The sequence below is a fragment of the Misgurnus anguillicaudatus genome, chromosome 4 (assembly GCF_027580225.2).
Source record: "Misgurnus anguillicaudatus chromosome 4, ASM2758022v2, whole genome shotgun sequence".
Classification (NCBI taxonomy): domain Eukaryota; kingdom Metazoa; phylum Chordata; class Actinopteri; order Cypriniformes; family Cobitidae; genus Misgurnus; species Misgurnus anguillicaudatus.
The window spans coordinates 26,986,008-27,005,309 of record NC_073340.2 but is presented as its reverse complement, the minus strand read 5'-3'; the positions used below and the strand labels follow the sequence as shown (position 1 = coordinate 27,005,309).

General features: G+C 38.3%; 2 protein-coding genes across 7 annotated transcripts in view; both read right to left on the bottom strand.

Moving 5' to 3' along the window:
• Window positions 1–16,117, bottom strand: part of fasn (fatty acid synthase) — a 32,820-nt gene extending 16,703 nt beyond the window's left edge. Inside the window, exons 1-13 of the mRNA XM_073867061.1 lie at window positions 15,963–16,117; window positions 11,324–11,469; window positions 9,011–9,163; window positions 7,793–7,966; window positions 7,202–7,402; window positions 4,531–4,653; window positions 3,803–3,918; window positions 3,563–3,697; window positions 1,807–2,269; window positions 1,520–1,707; window positions 1,135–1,324; window positions 938–1,032; window positions 712–846 (exon numbers count right to left, since the gene is read on the bottom strand). Of these exons, the coding sequence (XP_073723162.1) occupies window positions 712–846; window positions 938–1,032; window positions 1,135–1,324; window positions 1,520–1,707; window positions 1,807–2,269; window positions 3,563–3,697; window positions 3,803–3,918; window positions 4,531–4,653; window positions 7,202–7,402; window positions 7,793–7,966; window positions 9,011–9,163; window positions 11,324–11,450 (2,100 nt within the window). The 5' untranslated portion in view covers window positions 11,451–11,469; window positions 15,963–16,117. The remainder of the gene's footprint in view (window positions 1–711; window positions 847–937; window positions 1,033–1,134; window positions 1,325–1,519; window positions 1,708–1,806; window positions 2,270–3,562; window positions 3,698–3,802; window positions 3,919–4,530; window positions 4,654–7,201; window positions 7,403–7,792; window positions 7,967–9,010; window positions 9,164–11,323; window positions 11,470–15,962) is intronic.
• ccdc57 (coiled-coil domain containing 57) overlaps window positions 16,109–19,302 on the bottom strand; it is a 31,553-nt gene continuing 28,359 nt past the window's right edge. For 5 of the 6 annotated variants that reach the window (XM_073867063.1, XM_073867062.1, XM_073867064.1 and 2 more), the window contains one exon: window positions 17,773–18,212. In XM_073867063.1, coding sequence (XP_073723164.1) covers window positions 18,025–18,212 — 188 coding nt within the window. In that variant the 3' untranslated portion in view covers window positions 17,773–18,024. Of the gene's footprint in view, window positions 16,247–17,772; window positions 18,213–19,302 lie in introns of those variants that run through there. The other variant, XM_073867066.1, reaches the window with a different exon arrangement.

Sequence of the window (19,302 nt, the reverse complement as noted above, 5' to 3'; positions counted from 1 at the left end):
GCTGCACACATAGTACGACAGCAAAGTCCTTGATTATTACGCCAGAATGAGAGTATTGTTCATAGCCATATCGGCCTAGAAAATCACAACTTTTAATTTTCCGTCGGTCTTGGTAAACGATGTAACTACAGAAAAGTTCAGTTTTAAATAGGAAAAATATAAAATTTTTTGGTTATTTTTTAGTGCAATGCTAATGGTCTAATCAGATTCAATGGATTATGCTAAGCTATGCTAAAAGTGGTACCACCAGACCCGGAGATCGGCTAAATGGATTCCAAAATGGTAAAAATCAAATGTTTAACTCAAGGGGAGCTGGAAAATTAGTACATTTTCAAATAAAGGTAGTGTACCTTTAAAGAAAACTAAAATTTAGCTTATAGCACAGCACACAGTAGTTATTTTTAACACAGTATATTATTTGCATGTACACATATGGCAGACACTTCAGTTTATTCCAACTATACATTTTATCAGCATGTTTGTGTCATTTTATCACACCTTTTGTGTTACAGAAACAAGAAAATTTTGCTAAAAAAATCTTAGTAGTCCTAAAAATGGGCTTAATTTTCATTATGCAAAATATACTTTCTGTGTAACCCATCTTACAAGCATGCAGAAATATCAAAGGTTTCACAACCATTACTATAATACTTTCTGATATGTAATGGACACCAGGGGTCACTGTGACATTGCAACGGTCCAATGACTTACCTTCTGCAGTGCAGACAGGAGGGCAGGAGCAATGGAAGCCATATAATACGAATGAAAAGCAACGCCAGCGCTTCGTACTTCTTTGGCAAACACGCCACTCTCCTTCAGCTCGGCAACAAACTTGCTGACAGACTCCTGTATAAGGAAACGAATACTGTTAGGAACTACTACACAACTACCGGGCCACTTTTAGGTTAACAGATAGGGATGCAGATGGAGAACATACCTGAGGGCCTGAGATGGTAACCGTGTCTTCAGCATTGTGACAAGCAGGAACGACACCCTGCGGGCACTGAGCTTTACATTCTTCCCATGTTAGGCCTAGGGAAAGTGGATGGGAACCATTGGGAAGATTGTTTAAATTACTTCAGCCTCTATTTAAAGCACACGGCAGAGGAGCTCTCTATCAGGTGCCATACTGACCGACGGCAGCCATGCCCCCCGCAGGAAGGTTTGCTTCTTTAATGCAGCGTCCTCTCCAGTAAGCAGCTAAAACGGCCTCGCTGTGGCTCAGGGATCCGTCTGCGTATCCACACGCTAGCTCTCCAACAGAGTGTCCCACGATCCCATCGGGCTGTAGGCCCATCTTCTGCAACATGTCGATTTGGGCAACCTGGAAAATCCACAGAAACGCAGTCACATTAGTTGATTTTTTTAAGAGACACTCTTGCATATCGAGCTGTTGAAATTATAACAGTCTATTGCAACATTTATACAGCTGTAAAGTCTGTCAGGGGTCATTATCATTATTGAGAAATACTACTTATGTCCCTTTCAATCCAGATTGCCAGACTTTGAAAAATCTGACCTGTATGGCAGCAAGGCCAACAAATGCATGGACAGTGTCTTCAAAAGTGCTCTCATCAGCCTCCATAAGAAGTCGGGACACACATAGACCGGTTTCCTTCAGAGCGATGTCCGAACGCAGGATCGACTCCCGAAACTCCGGCACCTGCATTAGGCTCTGGCCCATACCTGCCCATTGCGTACCCATACCTGACAGGAAAAGCAAAGACGGACAGATTGGTCAACTGACTCAATGCTTTCCAGTTTGGTGCCCTAATAACAAGCTTAAATACAAACTCAACGACTCACCTGAGCAGATATACCAGAGGGGCCTTGGTGTAGGTTGGTTCTGCTGAACCTCTCGAACTTCTCCCTGGGCTCCAGTCAGTGTATATCCTCTGTAAGGCATGGCAGCTGTGGGAACTCCAGACACTTCATTCAATAAAGACAGAAAGCTTTGTTTCTCCTTCTGCTCCTGGGCTTTGTTGAGAAGAGTTGTGACGGCTTCCTCTGTGCGGCCAGGTACCTGTACGAGTCTGGGGATTGCAGGAGGTGTGGTCTGATCTAGTGCTTTTGGACCATGCGGACGCAGGATCAAGTGGACATTTGAGCCCCCAAAGCCGAACGAGTTGACGCCCACGATGCCACCACGAACGGGTGTGGGCTCCGTCACCACTTGTACCCGGCCGTCCGTCAGAGCGGGAATGTCAGGGTTTGGCTCATGGAAATGGATGTTGGGAGCCCAGACACCATGTTCCAGTGATAATACCACCTGTAGGGATGCAATTGTAATAGATAAAGAATTCTTTAGAAATGTTTGATGCATTGACATAGTTTACAATGAAACAGGAAGTTGGGGTGGGACGTAATGCATGGCCCCTCCCCTTTTAATATAGTCAATAGCGTTTAGTTTACCTCACAGCCTGAAATCTGATGAGAAGCTAAAGTGCAAAATGATGTCACAAAAATCGTTTTGTATTGGCAGAAGTGGGAGACTGTAAGTTTTGAATGCTTATGTCTTCCAGACGAAAGATTTCAATGTTAAGTCAATGTAAAGACACGTTTACGCATGTCTGGAGGTCTCACGATGTGAATGAGGCGTTTAGCGCGGCGTGGTAGACGCAAATTCGCACGTCCAGTTTGCGCAAATGATTCAAATTGATGCGCAAACGACGCGAGTTTGCGTCTGATGCTCAAGTTGAAAATTTTGAACTTTGGCATCAATTCGCGCCACGTTAACCAATCAGGAGCCTGTTTGCTCCTGTGGCGGCAGGCCCGCCCGGAGTCACTCTTTGCCCTTCCCACAAGAATCGGATTTCGCCTCGGACGTGTGTCAATTTTGCTTCAAAAGCTTGCTTTTTACATGTGTCTATTTCGCTATAGACGCACGCATGGATTCACAATGTTCAAGCGGCAAACTAGACGCAAATTTGACACTCCATTTGCGTTTGGTGTGAAGGCCGCATAAGGCCAACATATTCATGCCAAGCGTGCCGCACAAAGCCCTGAAGTGTGAAGCCAAAACGTCTCGATCGCCCCCCAGTGACTGATCCTAGTATAGGTCATAAACCCCGCCTCCCCCATGTTATTCAATGGGACTTGAGACCAACTAAACAATTTAATTACACTTCAATTCTCTTTTTTCCGAAGCTGGTTTCTCTCATTTACTGTAATTTTATTTAGTTTGTTTTTTAAATAATTTTGTTTTTAGTCAGTTATTTAATGCTATAAAAACGGTGGTGTCACGTCATGATTGACAGCTGTGATATGAGCTTTCTACGAGGAGGAGGCCTTGATTTCGCGGCTTTATTTCCTGCTCACTACTGCGCAGGACTGGTCCCGAAATCGCTACTGTGCAGACTCAAGATGTCAGTACCATATGGGGACACTGGCGGCCTCACTTTACACCAATGGAAGAGCGCAAACGGGCGCCGTCCATCTTTTTTTACAGTCTATATGCTCATGCTAAAAGCCAAAAAACGTCCACTTTAAATGTACTAACAATGATGGTTAACACTTCTTACCAGATAAAAAATTGGGAAATTTAATGATTTTGAGGACATACCTTGGCTAGAGCTGCCAATCCAGAGGCAGGCTCTGGGTGTCCCATATTGGATTTGGTTGAGCCGATCAGCAGGGGATCCCTCTGTGACTGACAAAACACACTGACAATGCCATTCACTTCCTGAGGATCCCCAACCTGTAAACATGGAGTGTTGAGTATTTATTTATTATCTAGTTGACAACAAAATTGTCTTCTCAAGTATGTTTATGTCTTCTGTGTAGGATTTCAACACGGACAGACCTTTGTACCGGTGCCATGTGCCTCGATGTATTCCACTTGCTCGGGTGAGATGTTGGCCTCCTGGTAAAGGGAACGGACCAGACGCTGCTGCATGTCGCCTGATGGGAAGGTCACACCTGGGGAAGACGACACACCATGTTTTACAACACGTAAAGAAGTTCGGGAAGCTGTTATGACATCAGGACCCTTTGAGATGCCAATGTGAACTACAACTTAACACTTATAGACGGCTTCATCGGACGCACGTGCGGTGACGCGATACACGTCTGGTCCGAACTTTACTTCCGGTTTCAGTTTTTCTAATGGTCTGACTAGTTGCTAAACTCTTGAACAAAAACCTTGTCGAAAATAACAAATGTTTTGGTTTCCTGTGTAATCTACACGTTGTTTATTTTGCTTTTTATATAAATAAACTACTTTAAAAAGGACTTTGTTATTTATTCTTAGCAGAGTTTACCGGAAGTTACGTGTTGACCACGAAAGCCGCTTGTTTATGTTGTTAGTGCTGAAACCGTCTATAAGTGGCATGCTGGACTTTCAACACCTCGTCCCCTATGCACAGCTAAGCTTCAGAAACATTGTGGTGCGAGTTGTGACAGGATGGACTGTAATGGGGAAAAGGTCGGGTTTATTTAAAGGGACAGTGTCCAAATTAAAGTTGGTAATAGCAGATTTCACCCGTGCCGAGGAACCTTTGTGTTTGTGGGAGAGAAGGGTGTTTTATTCACCTTGCTCTTTGTAGCCGTCTGTGTTATTGCCTGCATTCAGAACTGTAGCGTAGATTCTCTTTGCCATTGACTTCTTGGTCAAAAGTACTGCGACGGCAGCCTCTGACCGACAATACCCATTACCTAGATGATAAAACAAGATTATTAGCATATTTTAAAGCCATTTAATAAATGTAGCGTAAGGCGATGTTGTACATAGTCTTGTATAGGAATAGCATAAGACTTAAAATGATCAACTACAGGGGGACTTTATCACTTAAAACTCATCTTTTAGCATCATAATAGAATATGTGAAAGTTTTACTGTAACAGTAATTTCTTCATGCTTTAAAAAGTTTGAATGTAACTCTCTGAAACTATGAATATGCTAATAAGTCCCCAACTCCACTTTTTCACACCATAGATATATATTTAAATAGATGCTACATTCGGCAGTTTCAGACACATTCACTTCCATAGTAGAAAAAAGAACACTATGGAAGTGAATGGAGCTCACAAACTGTTTAATTCCAAACATTTCTTTCATGGTTATCAGAACAAAAAAAATGTATACAGGTTTGTAACAAACCCGAGAGTAAGTAAATGATGATACAATGTTTATTTTTGGATCAACTATCCCTTTAACAGATTACAGCTTTCACAGTGCACTTGGATTACTCCATTTTCTTAAAAAAAATCCAGATAATTTACTCCCCCCGATATCATCCAAAATGTTTATGCCTTCCTTTGTTCAGTCAAAAAGAAATTAGTTTTTTCGAGCAAAACATTCCAGGATTTTTCACAAACCAACAGACCTTATTGGACCCCAACAGTTTAAATTGCAATTTCAATGCAGCTTCAAAGGGCTCTAAACAATCCCAACAGAGACATAAGGGTCTTATCTAGCGAAACAATCATCATTTTCAGCAAGAAAAAAAGTACTTTTAAACCACAACTTTTTGTCTTGCACTATCCGTGTGACGTGGCAGCGCAACCTCACGTAACGCGTCATGACGTGGAAAGCTCACGGGTTACATATGTGAAACACACATTTGCCAACCATTTTAAACAATACACTGACACAAAGACATTAATTAGTATCATTCCACATACAACAATGTCTGAACGGTCCTCTTTCTCCACACTGGGGCGGTAGTTCCGCATCCGTCATGCATGACCTTTGACGTCATGACGCATTACATAAGGTTGTGCTGGCGCGTCACACGGATAGCGCAAATCCAGAAGTTGTGGTTTAAAAGAACATTTTCTTTTTCTTGCTGAAAATGACAATCGTTTCGCTAGATAAGACCATTTTGCCTCGGTTGGGATCATTTATAGCGCTATAAAGCTGCATTAAAATTGCTATTTTAAACCGCATTTAAACTGTAAACTGTTGGGGTCCAATAAAGTCTATTAAATTGAGAAAAATCATGGAATGTTTTTCTAAAAAAAAATACGATTAATCGTGCTTTAATATTTTACCATGTTCTTACCTCAACAAATTAATACATACCTATTTTTTTCAATGCGTGCACTTTTTAATTGTTGTGCAGTGCCTCGTGAATGTGTTAGCATTTAGCCTAGCCCCATTCACTCCTATGGATCCAAACAGGGATGAATTCAGAAGCCAACAAACACTTCCATGTTTTCCCTATTTAAAGACTGTTACATGAGTAGTTACATGAGTAAGTACGGTGGCACAAAAAAAAACTTTAGTTTGGAGCCATAGGAATGAATGGGGCTAGGCTAAATGCTAACACATTTAAGAAGCGCTGTACAAAGATTAAAAGTGCACGGATTGAAAAAAGATGCGTATGTATTAATTCATCTAAGTTGAGGTTAAAACATAGTAAAATATTGAAAAATTGTGGTGTTTTTCTTTAAGAATGTAGAGTAATCCTTTAATGAGACCCTCTCTAGTGCACTTATGTATTGCCGTTCTTGTGTTGCTGTAATTGCTTCTATTGTTTACCTCTTTTGTAAGTTGCTTTGGACAAAAGCGTCTGCTAAATTACTAAATGTAAATGTAAATCTATACTGCATTAACTGACATGCAGTGTTTTTTCACACACCTCAAGCACAAATTCGTTTTAGACTTGACATTAGTAGGTTTTCTCTGAACACGCTGTCATCTAGAAACAGCTCAAATAACGTGACAGCAGCAACTAAAAATGTTACAGGCACTATCATAATATATCTTCATGGCACACAATAACAAAATACATCCATAAGTACGTGTTCGTCATTTAACTGAAGTAAATTAAAACAGTGGACAGTATATTTGAGTTCATCATTTGTGCTCTGGGCTATGTGTAAATAAAAAGCGCAATTATAAGCGAATAACCAAAAAAGGAGTGAAGCGTTTAGCTCCAGTCATGTAAACATCTCTGAAAAAGTTGCATTTTTGGTGTACATGTAAACGTAGTCAATGTTAGATTGGACTGGAAGAGTTACTTTAAAATAAAAAATGCAATGTAACAGGGTCATGGGGCAACCATTCAAGTTTAAAATGTTTGTTTTTTAACTACTAACAAGTTGTATGTACAGTATTCAGATATCCAAAGAATGTAGAGGACCATATCATTAGTTTCACCAAAGAGTGACATGTTTATAAACACAAATTCCATTGAAACATTTTGAGGAAAAGATGCAAAACAAAAAATTTAAAGATTACGATGGCACACGCAACTCACCTGAGGCATCAAATGACTTGCATGTTCCCTCAGGACTGAGCATGCCCAGTTTCATGAACTGAACCGAGGTGTTGGGCTTGAGCAGCAGGTTGACTCCGCCCACAAGTGCCGAATCACACTGGCCATGGCGAATAGCATTGAAGGCATTTTCCAGTGCCAGGAGACTAGACGAACATGCGGTGTCAATGGCTGTGCTGGGACCTTACAAAAGCACATACAATAATAAAGTTCAGTAAACATCCATGCAACTGCTGCAAATCAATAAATTAGCCACGCCCCCTTTCTGTCCATAACTCTGCCCTACACGTAAAGTCTTGCCATTCAATAAAAATGGCTTTTTTGCACAGTAAATGATTAATTCAGCAATGCAAGTGTCTGTCTCAGTGTCAAGCATCCGTGGTATGCTGTTACAATAGTGAAAGCAATAACTGCATTATGAATCACTCATTCAAATCACCTCACACCACACATCACACCATCCAACGAAAAAATGACATCATAGTAACTCATAAAAACAAATAAACTGACAACCCAACCCACAGTACAACGGTTGTGACTAAAATCAACCAATTAAAGTCAATGACTACATACCATTGAAATCAAAGAAGTAAGACAAGCGGTTGGCAAACATGGCACGCTGGCAGCCCGTCATGCTGTAGCCCAGCAACTCTTCTGGGTCTTTACTGAAGGCTTCTCCTGCCTCTGATCCACTCACGCCAATGTAGACGCCAGTCTTGCTGCCACGCATGGACACCGGGTTTATGCCTGCAAGGAGAGTTTAATTTTTATATTTGGGTGATTCTCGCGAAATTAGACTTATGAGGTGTCATGAAACATTTTGATACTCTTAATTTGCATTTACTTTATCAAAATAAGAAGCATACAGTTTCAAACATCTTTTCATGTACTATTTTGCACATGACTTAAAATGACATAATACAAAAAATTGTGTTATTTTTCTCCACATTTAAGGGGAAAATTTTCATTACGTGTCCATGACTGGATTTGGTTTTTTTAACATGGAAATATTTATAATTAAAAAATCTAAAAAATAAAAAGCTTCATGTTATACTATAAACATTTACAGTAAAGAAACGGTATTTGGTGATCATTGGTAAATGTAGAGACAATAATAAGGAATATAAATGTGTCCAAGACCAATTTTATCATCCTCCGCAACAATTTTCAATCATTGTTTAAGCCCTCAAGGAACTAACATTTTCAAAAAAAAAATTTGTTGGAAGGGACATAATTGACTGTGACACAAAAGATGGCTACCAGGTAAGCAGTTCTTATTTTTCTAATAAGATAAAAGTTTACATTTTGTTTGTCATAGTACCTAGACAACTTTTTAGTTCTCATTACTGAAACATGAGTTTGTATGCATATATTTAATGTAATATGTTGCGGTAATGATCATTTTTGATAATGATAATCTAAAAATTTAAATAATTCTATAGCAAATATTTTTTAAATCCTCTAAGGTCTGAACTTACTATAACCATTATTTTTAATCTTTTAAGTGCAAAAAAAAAAATCTTCAAGGGCTTCTTAAAAATTCTGATGCTGGACACCTTCTAAGTCTGGATTTTGTGAGAATCACCCATATACACACACACACCATATGGCCTATGCACTAACATACTGTGTAAACTTTCAAGTATACCATATGCCTAAAAATAACATTTTATGTACAGTAAATGGCAAATGCTTTTATCCTATGTAACACGCATACATTCAACTCACAGTGGATTGCATGCATTTCAAGTTTGTTTTGAGTTGTTTCATTTTTTAAAAGCTCATACTAACCTCCATCGATGATAGCTTCGTACGATATCTCTAGCATAAGCCTTAGCTGTGGGTCCATGGTGTGGGCCTGTTTGGGATGCACCCCAAAAAATGCTGCATCAAATCTGTCGATTTCTTTGAGTTTTCCATTTCTTCGAGGAAGGCCGTACAGACCTAGAGTTAAAAAAAAGAAAATAAATGAAATGAAAAGTGCACTCTACTCACTGCTCTAAGCCTACTAGTGCTTTAGCACATGAATGCAAGCATTAGCTGGGTGCCAACTGAGAGAACAGAATCGAGCTCTTCATAAGACCCCCAAAGCCAGATGGACGGGAAAACCACAGAACAGCAGCCAGGTAGGCAAGGAGACCGGCAGATGAAAAAAAAATTAAAGACCAAATGGTGGCCCACCATGAATTTAGCGCATTGAGAGGATAAGGAAAATGCTGTGTACTAACTTAGGGGTACTAGGGCTGCACGATTAATCGTATTTTTATTATGATAACGATATGCGTGCCCTACGATTAATTAATGACAATTGTTGCGGTTAATGTGTGAAGACCAAGCACAAAACAGACAGTCTAGAATCAATCAATGTGTTTGTTTGTTATGGGCGGAGTCAGAGTATATGGAGTGGTTATTTGCAAGCGAAGTCTTTGTTATAGTAAGTTGGCATCACGAGATTTACAGTCATTCACCTTGAACGAACATAATGGCAGAGCAACAAGAAGAAAGTGCAGAAATATGTATATTTAGTTCCCAAAAAGGGTCATATACTCCATTGTTAGGATATTTCGGATTTGAGTAAAGTGATGTTTATCAGGTAAGTTACGAGTCTTGTGCAACTGTGCTTCTGTTCCGTCCAAACGTGCAAGATCAAAAGTTTCAAAAGCTGAAGACACAAGCCGCAACCATAAAATCCCCGACCATCCACGACACAGACAACAAAAACGGATCGCGTATCATGTAAGTTAGCCAAGGATATGTGTCCAATAATCACCGTGAGCCGGCAAGGGGTTAAAAAATGATTTCCACATAAAAGGCAAATCATAAGCTAGCAAAAAATTATTTTCTTTATTTATAAAACGTTTTGTTTTTATTTCTGTTTAATTCTATATAAATATATTAGAGCCCTGCATTTCATCTTTTTACGACCCTCGGATCGGGTTTATCAACGTCACAGTTGATATGTGGGCCAGGCCTCGGGATTTTTTAGGCTTCTACATCTTTTTATATTTTAATGTAATTAAAAGAAATGTTGAGACATTGATAATTGTAAAAGAAAGACGTTTAACCTATCGCACGAGTCTGCTACGCACATTCACAATGCACCTGTTGCAACGGTAGCATCTCCGCCAGCAAAAGGACCTTCAGCGCATCAGGAAAAACTGGATTAAAAACCTTAAATACTGCGCATAATCTATAAAAGACTTCTTCCTGTAGTCATGTAAGAATGCGGTGTCATTTTTTTCCTGTTTGAGATTAGACTTTTTTTCTTGGTTTAACTGTTGGATACACGAATAGCCATGTTCTATGGTAAAGCCTTAAATTTTAATTGATGCATAGCAAATCAATTAAATTAATCAACCCTATCGCCACCCTCTCAGCTAGTACATCTATCCCAGTTAAAGGGGGTGGGGGGGTGGTACACTCTGGGTTGGAGGCTAAAATTCTGAGCTCGAAGCCCTCCCCTCAGACAGCACGCCAAATATGCTTACACTGAAAAAATTTATTCATTCAATTTTATTCAATTTTTTTAAGGTAAGTGGTTGCAATCAATTTATTTCAGGCGTTTTTTGCTTTGTTTTTTAAATTTTATTTTTTAAATGTAGCTTAAAGTCGCCATGAAACGGAAGTAGCAATTGCCTTATTTTCCCCGTGGTGACGTATATCCGAATGAAACGGCTTCTGAAATGAAATAAGGCAGGGCTGGATTTAAATTTGTCCATCTAAACTGATTGGATCGTTTGAAGTTGGGTCGTGTTGCTAATCGCTGCAATCTTCTCCCGGACCCCGCCTACCTGCCATACCATATGACCGGAAGTGAAGAGAGATCGTTTTGAGGAGATTTGCATTTTTTGATTAAAGATTATGAGTACACACAAATTTTTTGTAAAATAATGAAGCTCACAGATAAGTCATTTGTTAATAATACCACAATATAAAATTTATATATATATATATATGTTTTTCATTTCAATTTCATCGAGTAAATTGAATGAATCATTTTTTCAGTGTATTACCCTATCGATTACATGTTAATGCAAACTCGAGAAAGAAGCAATTTTCTAAAATTATTTGAAGATAAAAGACATTTGAATAGAATGAACACACCTGGTTTCCACCGCCTGTCATCTTCTGTGACCATGTCCACTCCATTGAATAGGTTTTGCCAAAATTCTTCTAAATTGTTAGACTCAGGAAGACGACCCGATATCCCAGCTATAACAATTTCTTCCATGTCTGCTTCGAGTTTGACCCTAATAAAGAAAAAAAAAACAGTCAACATACAGAAAAGTGATTTTGTCAGCTTGACCCCCATTGTATTCGTAAAGCAGCACGTGAATGTGTGTCATTCATTTTAAACGGTCTGCCTTGGGGTCACCAAGTTTGTGCAAAACTTGAAATGGGTGGGAGAGTGTGTTTGGAGGAGGCGTGGCCTGAAAAGCCGGGCACTTTTGTTTCCCCTTTCGGGTCAGAACACTCATGCTAATGCCTGCCAGAGAGCCAGTTTCAAAGCGACAGCGGATGGGATTCCGGTTCACTCAATGAAATCAAGCTCCAAAGACGAGCACAAAGTGTTTCACTGTCCCTCTAAACTCAAACAAAAGAGAGGGTGCCTTTTAATTTGGTGGTACCCTGCCTGGTACAGATTCAAATTTACAAAGAAATTATGCACTCGTGACATGTACTACTACTGTTATGTAGCCTGGAAATAAGGATTTATTATATATTTTTACATCTTTACATGGCAGGCAAGCTTATAGATGGTTTCAGCAGTAACAATATATACAAGCGGCTTTCGTGGTCAACACGTAGCTTTCCGGTAAACTCCGCTAAGAATAAATAACAACAAAGTACTTTAAATGTAGTTTATTTATATAGCAAGCAAGATAAACACGTAGATTACATACACTGAAAAAAATGATTCATTGAATTTAGTCAATTTTTTTAAGGTAAGTGGTTGCAATCAATTTATTTAAGCTACATTTAAACAAAAGTTTTATATTTTACTTTACTTTAATAATCTTTTTTGTTTAAATGTAGCTTAAATAAATTGATTGCAACCACCTAAAAAAAATTGACTAAATTCAATGAATCATTTTTTTCAGTATAGGAACAAAACATTTGTTATTTTCGATGAGGTATTCAGTTCAGATTCAGAGTTTAGTTTAGCAACTAGTCAGAGCATTAAAAAACTGAAACCGGAAGTTCAGACCAGACGTGCGTCCGATAAAACCAACCGTCTATAAACACCACATAATTTCATATGTAGGGAATCATTATCTGAAGTAATGCCACAGGCCTGTTGAATGCTTTATTCTGATTGGCTAAGAAATGTTCCACGGGTGTTGATTATTTTTCGGTAAACCGCACAACAGACCTGTCAAAGGTCTTAAAAATAGGCACTAGAGCGATGTTTGTGGGAACTGGAATAAGCAAAAAAAGCTGAATAATTGATTCCTTTAATTTTTTGAAAATAATGTGCACTATATGGTTAATAATTCAATGGCCTGTCGTCAATTATCCCTTATGTATAATGCAAAGATCTGTTTAGCAGCCGTAGTATAATATTCAAAAAAAATGGTATGGTATAACAGTAAACATGTATTACGTAACAGATGGTTTCCTACAGCCATACAAAGCATGAATGGGTTGTAAAACACATTAGTGCCCAGTAGCTCTAAAATGACTGATATTATACATCATAAAACAATAAACTTTATTGTGGTTGTCCATATAAATCAAATTACTGTAAAGCCTTCGCCAATACCAATCAATACCAAACAATAAAAGGTTAAGTTTTCATGATTTTTCAATGTTAAACATTACAAACTGCAGCTTTATGGCATTTGTTTTATTCAAAAGATTCAAATGAGCACTGGGATTTAAACTAACCCAAACAAGGTAAATGCAATTAAAATGGTTACCTTAAAGAAAGAGTTCACCAAAATTGAAATTACTGTCATTTTCTCATCCTCGTGTTGTTTTAAATCTGTATGAATTTCGGTTTTCTGAGAAAACAAAAGACGACATTTTGATGGATGATGGTTAGCACACAGCTGATTGTAACCATTGACTTCCATATTAGGAAAAACAAATACGATGAAATTCAATTGGTACCATCAACTGTGTGCTTATCATCATTTAACAAAATATCTTTTTCATTTATCTCAATACTTGCATAATATTTGTTTTCCTACTATGGAAGTCAATGATTACAATCAGCTGTGTGCTTACCATCATATTTTCTCATCAAAATAAAGAAACGCATACAGGTTTAGAACAACATGAGGATGACAAAGCGAACAGAAATTTCATTTTTGGGTGAACTATCCCTTTAATGCGGAAAGTAAAAATCAAATGCACGGAAAAAAACCTACTAATTTTCCAAGTTACACAATCAGGATGAACAAATTTGAACCGGTAATTCCAGGGTAAAGAATTACTACTCATGTTGCCATAGTGACAACCGGAAGGAGATGTTCTTGCCGGGCAGGTGCTCACATGCAATAGCCCGTGTGTGTCACAATATTGTTAAACACATTAGTTCAGAATAGAACAAGATTCTAGTTAAATCTTTTAAGTTAACCGCCTAACTTAAGCCCCAAACATTGGTCCTATTCATAACTATTTACAACCTAACCAAGCTGTAGATAATTTGGTCACACTGTACAATAAGCTTGTGTAGTTGTAAACTAACATAAACTAACAATAAGCAATGCATCTGCTGTATTTATTAATCTTAGCTTATGTTAATTTTAGCACTAACTAATAAATCAATCAAAAAAGTTACAACTGGTAAAATTAGTTAATGCACAATGAACTAACATGAAAAATTGGCATTAACTATCATTAATAAATGCTGAAAAACCATACTGCTTATTTGTAAGTTTATGTTAGCAAGGTGTTTACTAACAAACAATCAAACAGTGTTGTCCAACCTGGAGAATTAACAAATACTAGCTTATCGTAAAGCGTTACGGATAAATAAGCCGGCAAACACCAGGAACATCCGTTTTCCTGACAGCTCAACTGTACAGCATCACTGCTTGGTAAAAGCAGGTTGAGATTGTAAGTAAACAGATTTCTGAAAGGACTGAGTGTAATCGGCCTGACCCAGATCCCATCAGCCGTTACTGTAAATGACCACTCGCTTCCATACACCTCTGACTAACAAACTCCCATCATGCAACGGTGACATCAGCTGATGACTGCATTACAGCCTTAAAACGTCATACATTGCTGAAGCATGCGATGTACCAAATTTAAACCTAATCAGGATTTATAGCAGGACTGAGCATTGTAAGACGGATTATTCAGAGCATGCGTTTTCATAACATATTATTTTTATGTTTTGGTGTTTAATCAAAGCTCAATTTTAGAAGCGTCTTTACAACTAGCAAATGTCCTCCATGAGACCTCTGATGCTTCAAGACCCCAGGTGCGAACACAATTAATTTCTACATGCTACGATGCCAAGACCGGTGGACACGTTGTAGACATAAAACCCTGAGAAACACAGATGGTTAAAGCATCTGATATCTGAAAACCAGAATTTGTTAGATCAGATAAAGTTACATACATGCAGGGGAAATGACACATTAAAGGGATAGTTCACCCAAAAATAAAAATTCTGTCATCATTTACTCACTCTAATGTTGTTACAAATCTGTATACATTTCTTTGTTCTCATGAACACAAAGACGATATTTTGAGGAATCTTCATCAAACCGTTCGTGGACCCCATTCACTTCCATAAAAGGAAAAAGAATACTTAAAATATCAGATAATATCTGTGTCTGATAAATGCATGGTGCGGAGGAGGTTGTAAAACACTTTAGAAAACCAGTCATATATTTTTTAAATACTTGGCTTAAATAGTGACGTTTAAAACATCTGCTAATGATGAGGACATTTTGATTATTATGTACAAACAGATAATCGGCATCACATATCGGCAATCGGCTGCCTTGATTTCTTATCATTGGAATCGGCATCGGCCAGAGAAAAACAACATATCGGTCGACCTCTAGTTTGTAACAACATGAGAGTGACTGTTGACAGATTTTACATTTTTGGGTGAACTATCCCTTTAAAAAAATCAATCACTTTGGTGCATGGGACCCCACATATTAAATACGAGGCAATATCAACAGAACATGAGAGTTAAATAAAAAATAAAGTAATATAAAGTTGAGAGATGTCCAGGCTCACTCACGTGAGCCAATGATGAAGATGAAGAGACGGATGAAGATGTGCGGACAAAACTGCACCTACCAAAACCCCTAATGCATCCTAAATCTAGCAGGCCTTTTAGGACCTAAAATGGATGTATGCCAAACCGGCAAACAGAGGTGTTTCATAGACTGCCAAATTCCGTATTGGCTCTCCTCTCGCATCTCAACGTGTTACATTTCTCCCGGTTTAACAGCTACACGCTTTCGTTTGTATGGAAAGATTCAACGTGACAATCCATCTAGGAGCTCCTCGCGGCGGATTAAAGATGGATTCCGTTATCGTGTATTTGAATAATTAACCACTTGATTTTATAATGATGTTTAACAGAGTTTATGATTTTAAACCGAACCACACACACACACTGAACATTGCGCAAACGTTATCGAGACATCTTCATCATCTACAACCTCATGGCAAACAATCTCATTTAAAATCGATATTTATTCTCATAAGAAACTCCGTATTTACAACATCACTTCTTATCTACAGATCCAGCACTATGCATCCTTACCTGGATGTGCAGTTTTAATATCTTCCACGCAGATCCTTTAGGATTGGGATGACCTATATATTCCTCTTATTCTTTCTGTACAGAGTTCCAGTGATGTCCCCCTCGGCCAAGCCCTAAAACATTACTCTCGCCCTCCTGCGTCCCCGCTGTCTGTTTCATTTAAATGTCTGACATCCTCGGTAGCCACGCCACATGGGCTGACAGTTTGGCTGTGAATCGCAGTCCAATGAGAGGAGAGGCTGGGCTGCAGACGCAGTCGGTGATGGGCTGATCTTCTTCCGCAGCTGCAGTTCCGTACAAGAAAAAAGCCCGGGTTAATAAAGTTCATCACTGGAGGATCACGTGCACTACAGCAGTGGCAGAAAAGTCTGCTTTACAGGTTATTTGATCATCCGGGTTCAAGTGCAATGCGACGGTGTTTGGGGTAATTTGTAAGGAGGAAACACTGGATGGATTTGGTAATTTGTAATTGTTTATTATTTAAATGTGACCATTGTAGGTTGTTTGATTGGTGAGCATCTTTTGACGTTGTTTTAGTCATGCTGTATCGGTGTTATTTTTTATTGAATGACAGTTAAGTTTTCAAGGTGATGCGCATGACAATATTTTAAGTAAAAAAATGTAGGCTACTATAGTATAAAAATTTAAAATTGCCTTGCTATAACCATAATATTTGTTGGAAAAATGTGGTAATAAAAATAACATACATGCGTACTGCCCTTTTACTATCATTAATAAATATGGTTATTTTTTCGCAGGAAAGGGTGCAAGCAGTTAATGCTTATAAATGTGAAAATTGTGTGTCTTGTTTATATTAATCTTTATTTAACATATGTACTTTTATTATGAGTTGCTTGTTTTGAAGGAACCAAGAAAAAAACGAGAAACATAAGCATTTCCTACGCTATGACATCGAAGTGCCGCGAGAGCGATCGGAAACTCACTCAATCACAGTACTCTCGCGGTACCTCGACGTCATACCGTGTGCACAACACCGCTGGCTGTCGAAAACATCTATTTTGTGTGTTGTATGGATCGTTTGGTGGCGCTGCTGAGCTCTTAAAACACGTGAAAGAGGCACTGTGCTTGTATTTGTTACTGTTGCCTGTGAAAAAAGGCACCAATCAGTGGGCGAAAGGGTGTTAAGCAAGCCAATCAGTATGAATGCAAAAGTGTTGCTAGGAAATAGGGTGATGTGAGGACAATGTTGTGGGAGGGGTTTAATCTACCACCGGGGGCACGTTCAATCTCACACCGGTGCACAACGTTTTGCTACGGTTTCCGGGTTGAACGACATGTTTCCTTGAAACGGTGTGCAACGGAATGCAACAGGTTTTAGAAGCGTTTTCTCTTGTTTGGTGGGTGTGTCAGAAATGTCGGCCCAATCAGCGGCAAGATGTAAAAAACCAAGCGATAGTAAAGAGACAGCTCGCTCAATGGGTTCAAGTTGGAATGTTATCTTTTATTCTGGACGGCAAGGTCAGTGACTGTAACATTGAGGGTCTTTTACATTATTAAACACACATTTATAATGAATTCATCAGGCTTCAGAAACATTTAAAAAAGAACACAAAGAATGGCCTCTCAGCTACCGTAGTTGCAACTCTTACGTCATCACAACAGGGCGTTCAACGCATCACCGTTTCTGTTTAATAAACGTTGTGCAACGTTTTGTCGGGGCTGAACGCAGCCCTGCTGACGCTGTGACGTAATCATCAGGGTGGGCCTGTGGAGAGGGGTTACTTTCGTTCAATAAAACGATTTTTGTTATAAAAACTAAATTATACGGCATATTAATTGCCACTGTATATAACTCATTTAAATACTTATGTTTATGTTTTACAAAATAAACTTTTTGATGTGTACATTCTTTGAAAACGCTGTGTTTCTCTTAAACCTTGTTGCTTTTAACTGCTTATTCACATATTTGTTGTATAAAATCATACAATAATTTAATACAAATTGTTACAAAAAAAGCATAATTCAAAAAAGCAAAAATAAAAATACAGCACTAGAAACAGTATAATCATTCAAACTAGATGGCCCCCCAAATTGTTATTTTTCAGTCCTTAATGTTGTAATTTCGAATCTTGCCCGACTGTCCAGCAGGATGTGGCTTTCGTACAGGTGCAAACGTTCGACTTTGTTTCTTTCTTTCTTGAAAGGATGCTTTCTTGCCTTCCACATTGACCAGTGCAGTAGGAGGCTGACTGGTATTATCTTGCACTTTGACTTCTGTATCCACTTTACCTGAGAACAGTTATAAAGGTTATGCATAAAGTGAGCTATATGTGATCACTATTGTGCACATAATACGTGATCTGTAAATCGTTTTTGATAAAAAAAGACAACTTACTTAACCTTATAGTGCTTCTGGTCTTTATGCATTTAAATAAATAAAATGACATCTAAGACATCACGATAACAACCAGAAAAAAACTTTAATTGGAAAACATTTGGGACTACATTTACACCTGTATTTAGCACTCTCCAGTTGTGATCAGATTATCCGCAACAGATTTAAAAGTAAACTTTAAAGTAAACAAAATAAAAATATAGTGGTGAAATACATGCACATGAAAAATGATCTTGTACACTTAACCTGATGTTAAACAACAAAATGTCTGGGTAAATTTCAATTGATAGGATTCCTTGGACTAAGTGATGTGCTATGAAGCAATGCTGACATTGAACTTCAGCTTGCATGATCTTTGTGATTGCCTGAGCTCATGGTTTATTGCACATTGTACACTGGGATGAATCCCAGTTACACAGACAGATGCATCAGCCAGCATTGCAATTACTTGTTTCAGTGCCAAATTCTGAAATGATGCAAATGTCTGTCCAGTGTGCTTGAGGTTTATTTTAGCAACTGGCAACTGTTTTCTATTTACTGAAGACATTGTGTCAGTCTTTTGAATGGCGAAACTAATGTGCTACAGTGGTTTGACCTGGTCATTAAAGAAGCCAGAAAATGTAATAAAAGTTATTAGAAATATAACATTAATATTATGTTTTAATATTGTTTACTTAATATTTTCTAATATTAACAAAAAACTCCAGACCTTTGCTGCAGTCAAAGTTCTGGCAACTTTAAATCAGTGCTGCTTAAACTTTTTCGGGGGGCACTTAACCCCCCCCCCCAGTGTACGGTTCATCCCTTTGTGGCCCCCCACAGAAAATATATGACATAAAAAATTGTAAAACGTAAAATTAAATTAAATGAAACAAAACATATTAAATGATACAACGTATTGCTGTTGGTTATTATGTTTCTGAGATTGAATTACACAGAATTTATAAAAAATTAATGTATTTTATAAAATAAAATATAACATGG